This window comes from Bidens hawaiensis, unplaced genomic scaffold (assembly GCF_021521415.1).
Source record: "Bidens hawaiensis isolate Kalapana, Puna unplaced genomic scaffold, B.hawaiensis_p1.1 tig00009662_1, whole genome shotgun sequence".
NCBI classification, from domain to species: Eukaryota; Viridiplantae; Streptophyta; class Magnoliopsida; order Asterales; family Asteraceae; genus Bidens; species Bidens hawaiensis.
In genome coordinates, this window is record NW_027491725.1 from 244,028 (window position 1) to 255,765 (window position 11,738).

The window sequence follows — 11,738 nt, forward strand, 5'->3', positions numbered from 1 at the left end:
ACATAACATATTTAGATACATTATCCTTAGCAGATTTTTATCCAAAACAATCTCCTAATTATAAACCACATCAACGTTTATTTATACTTCTATTATATATAGGACAACTTCTTATCCAAGTTCTCATAATACATTCAATTTATACACTCACATTGAGCACCAATATATTATTCATCTTATCTAACTAATAAAAGATTCTCTTTAACAATAAACTTCATCAAGACAGTTTGGCCGAGTGGTCTAAGGCGCCAGATTTAGGCTCTGGTCCGAAAGGGCGTGGGTTCAAATCCCACAGCTGTCACATTCTTTTTACCCTTTTACTTTATTTTTTTATTATTATTTATAACGTTCCTTTATTTATTTTTTAATTAAATTCTTTGAACGCCACCGCCTCTATACAGAAATCAACCCACAAATTATCCGGCCGCCCCCCACCCCACCGTATACAAACCCGTATTGTATTCTTCGATTCCAAACCTCAAAACCCAATAATAATAATAATATACACCCACATATCACCACCGGAATTTCACAAACCTTCAATTTCCCCCAATTCCACAAACCCTAAATCAATCATGTTGCTATCCCCAGGCCACTCACCGCGTGGGCTCTCATCACCATCTCCATCAGTCTCCGAAACCCCTAGATCTTCCAATTCATTAGCCACAACTCACCCTAGAAAACGCAATTCATCCACTGTCCTCGATGAGGACACGTACGTCGCCGCGATTGAAAAGATTATCCAACGAGACTTCTTCCCTGACATCCCTAAGCTCCAAGACCGACTCGATTGGCTCGAAGCCACTCGCACCGGTGATCCCATGCTTATCCGTGACGCTCAGTTGAAGATAATTGAACGCCGGTCTGGTAAAGTTACCGATACTGATGGTAAGATCCGTACGCCTGGTTCTACGTTTTTCCGTAATACGACGCCGTTGGACCGTGATTGGACTCCTGTTATGGATAAAGAGGTGTTTAATTCGGTTAAGGAGACGGTTGAGGATGGATCGGTTGGGACCGAGACTGACTCGTTGTCGCTTGATGAGTTTTTTAGGAGGTATACTAGTGAGGATAATGCGAGCTTTTCGAAACTTATTGAGAAGGTTAATAAGAAGAAGAGGGAGAGGTATGAGTTTTTGTTGGAAGGTGAGAATAAGGATAAGTTGATGATTGAGGATGCGAAGCGCGATAGGATTACAGATGGTTACGGCACGTCGGATCAGCCTTTGGCTACTTTGGAAGGATGGAAGTATACTGCGAAGAATTTGTTGATGTATCATCCGGCTGATAGAGGTGAGGCGCCGTTGACGCAACAGGAATTGGCGAACCGGTTGCATGGGATGACGAAGGAGATTAGTAAGACGAATACGCGGTTTCATGGGAAGATGGTGGATTATAAGTCTAGAGATGATGATGACGTGGCGGTGATTTATAATCCGGTTGCTGGTGGTACGCCGGTCCCGTGGTCGGATCGAGATGGTGACAAGATGAAGAAGTATGATTTGGAAGATTTGAGAAGGACTCCGAATGCGTTTTATGTTGAGTCGAGTAAGAAAGCGGATAATGGGTACTCGTTTGTTAAGACGCCGTCGCCTGCTCCGGGTGTGGATGAGTCACCCTTCATTACATGGGGTGAAATCGAAGGGACTCCGTTACGATTAGAGCCTGAAGAAACACCGGTTGACATTGGCGGGAGTGGAAACGGGGCTCAGTTTAACATCCCGTTTCCGCCTTCAAGAGATGTAAAGGCTCATTCTTTATCGCGAGAGGCGGCTCGGAAGATGAGGGATCGATCTAGAATGTTCCAGAAGCCGCCACGGCCGTCTGGAAACGCTAGTCCAGGTGGGCGGATGCTATCCCCTGCTGCGCAGAAGTTTGTTAAGAATGCGATTGCCAAGTCTTCGCGGTCTACAACGATTGATGAGTCACTTCGGGCTAGTTATCGTGGGTCGAGCCCCGGATTTGGTACACCAAAAGGTGGAAGGAGTGCGTCTAGGTTGGGTGGAGATGGTTCGATGCGGTCCAGGTCACCGTCTGTTGGGGAGGGGTCTAATCCTCCTTGGTGAAAAGTATGTGTCTTTACTTTATTTCGAGCGTATCTTTATTGTTGAAGCTTATAAGTGTTGGTTTCATATGGTCATCTTTGGTTGCATACTTATGAATTATGATATATGGATTACCTGTCTTGAATTTGGTGTTTCTGTTTTTAATATAACTGTGTTTTCGAGTGACAGATAGATTAGTTTCTGATTATCTCTTATCATTTTGGGTTCATTTTGACGTGGATTCTTAAACAAGCTTGACTCTGTCTTTTAGCAGTCAATTGTAACAAATGACTTGATTATTATAACTTTGAACACCAGAAGTGTACCCGAGTCTCATTTTAACGAAGGGAGGGGAGGGAAGGGGAATTATGACAGAAAAGAAAGCTAGGGGAAAGAAAATGTGTGATTTTATTTTGTGTTCCCGAGTTTAATGAAAAGGGAAGGAAAAGAAGGGAAATTAAACATTTTACGTGTTCCTGAGTTAAGAAGAAAAGAAAAGAAAGATACATTTTCCTATCATACCCTTTAAGTAAACTATTATATGGAGTTAAATATAAGGGTAATTTAGGAATTGATAAAAGTTATAATTAGACATAAACATTTTCTCTCCTAATCTCTCCAATTTGGGAGGATGATAATATGTTTAAATTTTATAGCATTTTCCCTTCTTTCCCCTCCCCTCCCTTTCTTAAAAAATCTTTGGAACATGATTTTTTATATTTTCCTCTATTTTCCTTCCCCTCCCCTCGTTAAATGGGACTCGGGAACACAGTTGATTATTTGATTTTTAATATTCTGTAATCACTTTTAAAATGCAATGGCAGACAGTACCTTAACTAGGCAATTTTCTTGAATGTTGCTCCACATACGAACTGATCTATTTGATAATTAGGAGTTTAAGCAATCACTTTTTGAGTTGGATGTCGTGACTTGTATACTGCAAGTACAACCAAACACTATCTACTGCAGCCCAGTCCTTCAACTCTAAAGCACACTATCTGTTGGTGAGCACGTACCTTGATTCCGATTTAGGTTGCCCAACAAGTTAGTTTGAATGGTTAGCCTATATCTCATTCTACCTGTTATCTTGATTCTTTGAATAACGTCAGTGCTACAAGCTGTAATACCAATCCTATGAATTATATCAGTACTATATGCTGTTGTATAACGCTGGTAAAATTGAATTCGTATTTCATGAACAAGGTATGTTGATGTAAGTGATCATATTTTTCAATATCAAACAAGGTGGGTGTCATTCATGATTAGGAGGTCTTGGATTTGCACTCACAAAAATCGAGTTTGACTGCAAGGTGTTTATGAAATGCTTAATTGGTTTTAAAGATGAACATAGAGGGTGATTATGCTTTTTTTTAAAGAGATAGAATCAAGCTCGAATATTTCAGCAATCATACTATTTGACCAGTAAATTGATGTTTGAGTACATCAGGGAGATCATATTGATGAGAATAGAATTTTAGTACTCAAGATTTAATACCAGGATTAGGTATAATTGCTTTTACTTAAGTCAAAGATATGGGTTCAATTAAAGGGCCAGTCCAAGAGAAGCACATGGCATGGAGTTAATAGTAATCACTTGCTAAATTTTTGGTATGATTCCATTTCTCGTCCTCAAGCAAAGGCTAGTTTTCCAAGACAATTACAAGGAGAAAGACTTGCAATAAAGATCCGTTTCTTAAGCGAGTTATAAATGTCTTGTTAGATTATTGCAGATAAGGTGCTGCAATGGGTGGATATTAAGTGTTTTAAATATTTCACTTCGCCTACATTCTACAACCTGTCCAATATGTTTGGAAGAATCTGTGTCCATAGATTACATCAAGTGGGCATATCTTATGTTTTCCATTGAGATGCTTTTTATTGCTGAAGGTGATCATGGACAAGATTGTTAAAAAAATTTGCCCCTAGGGGTCATGATGTTATCATCACTAGACTTTACAATATCTACAGTATGTCAACCAACATGGTGTTGGTGATATTATAATGAGAAAAGATTCTCGTATCATGTAAAAAATTACTTTATGGGGTAAAACCGTAAAAGAACCTAAACCTTTGAAGGAGGCAGTATTGTTTCGGTACAAATGTGCTAGAATTGAGTTAAGCGAATGGCAACTAATCAACTATCTTTTAGTCAAGTGGGTGAGTTGGTTAATATTTAAACCGTACTTTAGTACTTAAAACGATCTTAATGAACAAGAATGGTAACTAACTCATAGATTGAATCATCTCTTCTACAATTAGGTGGATTATCTAATAGAGGCTATTTTATAATCACTTATCTCATTAAATTGTCGGTTGTCTTGAATGTTCCTTCACATCCTAACTTGACAATGACGGTGTCATGAGAATGATAGCTATACCGATTTAGTATGCTCTAAAAACTCCCTCAATACAGTATTGGCGATCTCACAAAGATTTTTTTAGTGGATTTTCATTTACTAATCCAATCTTATACGGGAATGATCTCATTTTGATTGTACACAAATATGTGGAACTTAGCGTGTCTGGAAACACCTGTTTTGCTTATATTATTACCGACATTTGCTACTAGGTCATTCATAAAATTACTCTGCCTTCCCTATTCATTTCGGATCGGTTATCGTTAGCAACACATGAAGCGCTCAGCCAAACGGGTATTTCTCATAGACAAGGAATTCCCTTAATCTACCAGACGCTTTGATTTTCTGGAACAACCCTATGAATTAGCAAATCTTTTTGGAGACTATCTTTTTGGAGTCAAAATAATTCACTCTTATGAAAGTATGAAACTAGATATGCATATCTGGTTGAGTAAATTAGCCATTTGTATGCCAGTTGGTGCTAGCTATATGCATACTTGTTATCTTTGCATTTGGTTCATTGGAGCACAATAGCAGCAACATATTCACATGACTTCACATGGATTCATTAATGGCGAATCTTTTATGGACCTTCCTAGTTTATAATTATCAAGGTTAATTGTGAACTTATGAAAGAGTACTTTGCTTTAGTCATGATGGAAGTATGTTTAGGATTACATTAATTTTTTAAAAATATCTTGCTTTTACTTTAAGAGGAATCTAACACACTTTTTCTTTGAAGTAATTTACCGTAACACCCCGTAACCGCAGCGGAAACGTAAACGGGGATGCAACAGACACGTCTGATATCAACAGCATTGCTTATAAAGAAAACACCACTACATTAACTTACACCATATTACATTGTTCCGAGTTTAGTTACCGTCTAGGCGTTAGCACATAAGTTTTACCAACAGTACATTAACATATTTAATACAAAAAGATCATTAAGCTTCCACAAAAAGCACGCATCGTCAAGCATGTAGCAATTAATCCAGTTTGGGGGTACCTAGAAAGCATGTAAAGAAAACGGGTCAACTACGAATAGTTGGTGAGTTTCACTAATTTAAATAAACAGCGACAGATCATTATAATAATCATATATTAACGATGTAATTATGCTGAGCCCACAAGTGAAACCTCTGACTATCCACATACAACCCCGTGGCATACTCCGCCCACGGACCTGCCTCAAACCGCTATGCCTAATATTACATAGCAAAATAAATAACAACAAAATAGACATGTGCAAATGGCTGGGAAACATCAGCAAATCCATGCCGGACCAGTTGGGTTTGTCAGACCAATAGTACTATTCACACTCTACCGGCTTCTAGCTAATCACTCGTGTTACGGGGCCTTACAATGTTAGCAACTCAGACAATTACCATCTTAGTACATTTCCGTACGATTCCCGTACAATAAAATATATATAAATACACGCAAATCCATGCGTTCAGTATGTAATTGAACATTTTAATAGTAACATGCTTTCTGCCCCGAGAAAATATTTAAAAACAATTCAGAAAAGGGGCTCGTGAAACTCACCTTATCGCAAACAAGCAGCTAACACAGTACGTGAGCTACTAGTCCGGATCTGTAATACGATCCCTAAGTTCGTTACTATACAATCACTATTAATATAACTTTAACCGTATTAACCGGTACATCTGGGGACACTGTTAACCCAGTACTGTACCCGTTCCGGGGGCAATGTTAACCCAGAAACACTTCTCCGGACTCAGATTGTGATATCGTTTAGAGTTCAGTAGTCAAAATTACTATTAGTTCGTTTTCCCCGTTTTGCGTGCCTAGCACGGTTATCCGTTTTTACGTTTCAAAAATGAGTTTGGTCACACACGACCCGAAAATAGTTGTTGACTGATAATTTAATTAAAGTTGTGAAATTAGAGCTCGGTTTAGACGCCCCGATTGGCCGCGGGACCCGTTTCCGTCTTTAGTGTACCGGAAACTGTAAATCGGATAAAATTACCCAAATCATCCGAATTATTTTCGGATGATTCGTTTTTACCTGTTTAACTTAGTTATATGAAAATAGTCCATTTTTAGAGTTTTTATACACCAGTCAGCTCGTTTAGGCGAACTTTACCGGTTTACGCGTTTTAAACTTTAAAGGTTTGTTTTGCACAAATAATTATCCGTTTAATCTCGGATCTTGAAATTTTGCACAAATCACTTTTTGACAGTGGGGAATTTTATAAAAATATTTCCAGAATTAATTTTTATATTTAAAATTTATTTATCTATTTTTAAACACCATTTAAACACTAAATATGTCGTAAATACCAAACGACCTTAGAAAAATCCCAAATTTTTCCTGGATGACCCCTGACATCCACATAGTCCCCTGTAATTTTTCCAGAACCAAAATCTCTTTTTACATACCATTTTCACTAAAATCGAGCTAGAAAACCCTAGAACTCGTTTAACCGAAAAGCCTACTTAGACTTCTCCAACTGACCTAAAATTTTGTGTGTGACTTTTACATGTTATAAAAAGCTTATATGGAATTTTCCAGAATTTATCATGATACTTACATATTTTTCACCATTTTTAGCCAAAACCGAGCATTAAATTCACCAAATATTCATCCTTTGTCCAAAAATTACCAAATTTTCACAGATCTCATATTTTCATGTTTAGATCATCTCTGTGAAATTTCGTAGCCTAACTCTAAATGTACCACAATCTGTCCAAAACACATACACCATATAAAAACCGAACTACCTTGTGTTTTTAACTTCAAATCGCAAGGATCTTGCTTTCTAGCCTTTGTTAACAACTAGATACAACACCTACAAGCACAATAACACCACACCAAGCAAGTTACACCCACAATCAAGCCATTTCTTTCATGGGTTCGGTTATGATTTAAAAACAAAGATTTAAACCGTAAAAATTCGTTTTTGGTTCGTTTAACTCATTTCTTGGACCAAGATTCCTTGTATAACCCGTATACATCACTTGATCATGCAAGAATCGGTTTTCATCTCGGGTTTTCACCCTTTTTACTTGAAACCTCATTTTCTTGCAAATAAACTCAAGAAAAGAAGATGAAAACGTAAATAACTCGATTTTTACCTTGCTTTTCTTGCTACAAATCCGGGTTTTTAGATCAAAATGTGGAAGGGAAGAAGGATCTTGCAATACTTGGTTTTAAAAAAAAAATGATAAGGCAAGGGGTTTATACCCCAAGCCTATCGGAAGGGAGGGGAGGTGGGGTGGGACCCACCTTTCTATTTCTAGCCACTCATTTGGATTTTGGAAATCCGGATAATGTTTTGGATAATCTGGTTCAGTTCGTTTTTCAGTTAAATGTTTAATTCAGCTTAAAACGAGGCTAAAACGGTCGTTTTCGGCTTAAAAATGAAATTTATATAAAACCGATTTAAAAACTTTAAAAAACTTAAACCATGACATTTATTAACTTAAAACATCATATTATTAATAATTGCGCATCTTTTTCGGCTTGATCGATCGTCTCTTGCTCGGTTTGGTATTAAAGGTTTCGTTTAACGTACCGACGTACCATTAAATCGAAAATTCTTTTTCTGTGCTTTAATTCACTTATCCCGAAGCTTAAATACTTCGTAAATATCACTAAATATCATATATCTCGTCTATAATGTAATCCTTGATTCGTTCGGGCTTCAATAACCGTTAATCGGTTAATCGTATTTCCAATACGATTTACTGTGTAATCGAGTATAATCCGTACTGTGAATCATACATACTCGTATAAACGCATTATAATTCATATATTCATTATTAAATAACACATAAATAGTATATACCGGTTAGGGTATACCTGATTTTGCCGGAATCGTTACATTTACTACATGTAACAATCACATGCCTCGAAATTGATTCGAAAACAAGTCAACTTTGCAACCAATAACACACGATACTTGTGAATTTGTGATTTTAGTTAAGAATCTCGAAGGACCCGTAACAATCAGATAAGCCATTTGTGATTTTGATGTCTAGACCGTAGATTCGGGTCGGTTTTTCGTATGATTCATGTGATGGGCAAGAAAAATAATTTGATTCAATGTAGGGGGTTGCAGCAGTTCTTGATGGGTATCATTTAATGTGTTTCAATAAGTGTTTCCATTGGCTGGGTGTCACATGAGTTTTGCCTCCCCTCCCTTTTGAGCTTAACTTTTTTTAATGAAACATGTTTCTAGCCATCCTTTGTTATTTTCACAAAAAAAATTATTGTTCACTTAAATAAACAATTATGTAGAGTCTGGTTATTCACAAGACTTTGATTGCTTAAAGTTCGAGGTGTGTAAAAGTTTGCCAAAATTTTATAAAGTCAGAGGAAACAAACTAATATTAGACTAATATTGGCTATATTTGATTTCATATTTGTGGTTACGAAAACTCACGTATAAGGTGTAACGTGTAAACAAGTCAAGCCATTCGTGAGTTACTTAAGATCGCCTTCGTAAAAACTCAAATTGAGCCAACTTAAATAAGCCCGAGCCTTTAACTAAGCCCATTTGATAAACGAGCCTCAACGCTACTTATCGAGCTCTAGTAAGCTAACAAGCCTATAATTTGTACATAAAATTTGGTAAAAATAACTAAATAATATATATTAATTGAATATATAAAAATAATACACGAGTTAATAACGTATAATTTGTATATGAGTTAAACACGAGTTTGATAAATTATTCATGATATGAGCTCGAGCTTTAGAAATTGAACTTGAAACGCACTGAGTTCTCATAAGTTAAAAAAGCCAAGCTTGAGTTTAGAGAGAGCTGAGACTCGGCTTGACTTGCTTACAACCCTACTCGTGATGTACCCTTGACAATAAAAAAAACTATATAAAGTCTACATATCTAAAAGTATAATATCAGGTCATTCCGACCTTCAAGTATACATTAAGCTCAACGCAACTAATAACAAGTTCTAGATTTAAAAAAAAATCGTTGTCGGTTAGGTCCAAATGTTCAATCCAATGAATTTGTAAGCACACACATTTTAAATAAGAGTTACAAAAGAATCATGTTAGCTTGGTCATGTTCTCTAAATACATTTTTAGTAGACAAACCTTAGTAAAATACCTTTTAGATATTTGTCACTTTATTCCCAAAAGAAAAGATGTCACGTTATAACGTTATTAAAGAGAAAAAGACTTACTAATCAACTTGACTTAATTCACATAATCTTAACTTGTGGGCCATCTCTTGCACTCCATATATATACCCATCTTGCAATCTCTTCTTCAATATCAGGACAAATTCAAGCATCTGAATTCAGGTAATTGCATATTATTATTTGAAGTTTTGAATTCATAGAACAAATCTTAATTGCTTGCTTATTTATATGTTTAAAAATTTTGACTTGAAACATCATCATGATATGAATTATGATATCTATTCAACCATAATCTAATTTGCAGAATATTATTTGAAATAATAATTGCACCATTCACAATGCCATCTGCGAATCCTGAAGCATCCGATCAAGACCGAGAACCATTCGTTGAGGTGGATCCATCAGGAAGATTCGGGCGATACAGCGACCTGCTGGGAGCCGGTGCTGTCAAAAAGGTCTACAGAGGATTTGATCAAGAAGAAGGCAGAGATGTGGCCTGGAACCAGGTCAAACTAAGAGGCTTCAATGGCGATCTGACGGTCCTTAAAAGACTGTTATCAGAAATTGAACTGTTGCAAACTCTAGAGAATGAAAACATCATTGTTCTGTATAGTTTCTGGAGGGATGTTGAAAATAATACTTTGAACTTTATCACTGAGGCGTGTGCGTCCGGTAATTTGAGGGATTATAGGAAGAAACATAGACGCGTGTCGCTCAAGGCTATGAAGAACTGGTCAAGGCAGATTCTGAGAGGGTTGGAGTATTTGCATACTCATGAACCGTGTATTATTCATAGGGATCTTAATTGCAGTAATATATTCATCAATGGGAACATTGGAAAGGTAAATATTTTCTTCAATTCCGGTTTATAAGATTCTTTGTGTATTATGATCTTAAATTGGTCATGTTCGTGGGTTGACGACCAGACACGTACCTGGAAATCGTGTCAGACATAAAACCATTTAACCCGAAATTTTATTTTGTTTTATATTTTTGCATATTAATACTTTAAAATTACAATTTACAACCAAAAGTACAAATGTAGGGTTCTAACCAAACGAAACAAAGTTTTGGTTTTTCGTATGGGTTCATTTCAGTTATGGGTCAACTTTCGGTTTTAGGTTTGCGTTTGAAAAGAATGGCCCAAATTAATAAATTTAGGTCTAAAAGTTTTGGTCTAAATTTTTTGTTAATCACCTATTAATGAATTTGGGCATCAAACTTTTGATCTGAAATCATGAAATTGTTAATTACATTTTAAAATTGGGCATAAAAACTCTTACGTTATGCCATAAACACAATGCACGTGTCACAATTCTGTGAGCCCAACCTACTTTTTTCTGTTTCTCTTATTTCATCTTTCAACCATTTGTAATATACAAATTTACAAGTTTGCAAAATTAAAATAAAAAGTTATTTAATATTTCTTTCATTCAGCCAGTGTAATACACGGGTTTTGTAACATGTAATAGTATAAAGTTAAAAAGGTCAATGCGTGAACCCACTAGGATAACTTGAACACGACTAGTGTAACTAAGCGTGTTCACTGGTTCAAGCTAAAACTAACTAAAACCTCTTTACATTGCCCAAACTCGCCATCCGTGTCATGATATTGAAGCTTGCTTTTCGTTGCACCCGTTCTGCTATGACTAATTACTGATTAATCAATAATGCATAATCACTTCTGGACAGGTAAAAATTGGTGACCTAGGTTTAGCTGCGGTGGTAGGTAAGAACCACGCGGCTCATACATTACTAGGAACACCCGAATACATGGCTCCTGAACTATACGAGGAAGACTACAATGAATTAGTGGACATTTACTCATTTGGAATGTGCTTACTTGAAATGGCTACAATGGAAATACCGTATAGCGAGTGTGACAGTATTGCTAAAATATATCGAAAAGTTACAAGCGGTGTTATGCCTCAAGCGTTTAGTAAAGTCAACGATCTTGAACTAAAAGCGTTTATTATACGATGTGTTGGTCAACCACGGGTAAGACCTTCTGCATCTGATCTTCTTAAGGACATGTTTCTCGTTGAAAACAATAGTGAAGAGAGTGACAATAGTGCCTAAATATGTATTTATGTTTTTATGTAACCTTTGTGTTCTCCAAATGTTGGTGACCTCAAGATCGATCAAGATCATTCTTCATGAAAATACCAATCAAATTTGTAACATTCACGATCATACCCTTTAA

General features: G+C 36.5%; 2 protein-coding genes and 1 non-coding gene across 3 annotated transcripts; all 3 read left to right on the top strand.

The window, feature by feature from the left end:
• The first annotated feature begins 221 nt into the window (after positions 1–221).
• On the top strand, positions 222–301 carry TRNAL-UAG (transfer RNA leucine (anticodon UAG)). Its single transcript has one exon. It is a non-coding gene; the product is annotated as a tRNA-Leu (tRNA).
• Positions 302–482: 181 nt separating this feature from the next.
• Positions 483–2,233, top strand: LOC143533352 (uncharacterized). Its single transcript, XM_077028172.1, has one exon. It carries the CDS (start codon positions 576–578, stop codon positions 2,064–2,066), a length of 1,491 nt encoding a protein of 496 aa, XP_076884287.1. The 5' UTR covers positions 483–575; the 3' UTR covers positions 2,067–2,233.
• A 7,640-nt stretch (positions 2,234–9,873) lies between these two features.
• On the top strand, positions 9,874–11,738 carry LOC143533320 (putative serine/threonine-protein kinase WNK11). Its single transcript, XM_077028143.1, has 2 exons — positions 9,874–10,377; positions 11,228–11,738. The coding sequence occupies exons 1-2, from the start codon at positions 9,874–9,876 to the stop codon at positions 11,612–11,614; spliced, it is 891 nt and encodes a 296-aa protein (XP_076884258.1). The 3' UTR covers positions 11,615–11,738.

Excerpts from the sequence above, each read along its gene's own strand:
- LOC143533352 (XM_077028172.1), top strand. The coding sequence starts at position 576 with ATGTTGCTATCCCCAGGCCACTCACCGCGTGGGCTCTCATCACCATCT.
- LOC143533320 (XM_077028143.1), top strand. The coding sequence starts at position 9,874 with ATGCCATCTGCGAATCCTGAAGCATCCGATCAAGACCGAGAACCATTC. Across the intron at positions 10,378-11,227 it reads TCAATGGGAACATTGGAAAG|GTAAAAATTGGTGACCTAGG; the intron begins GTAAATATTTTC and ends ACTTCTGGACAG.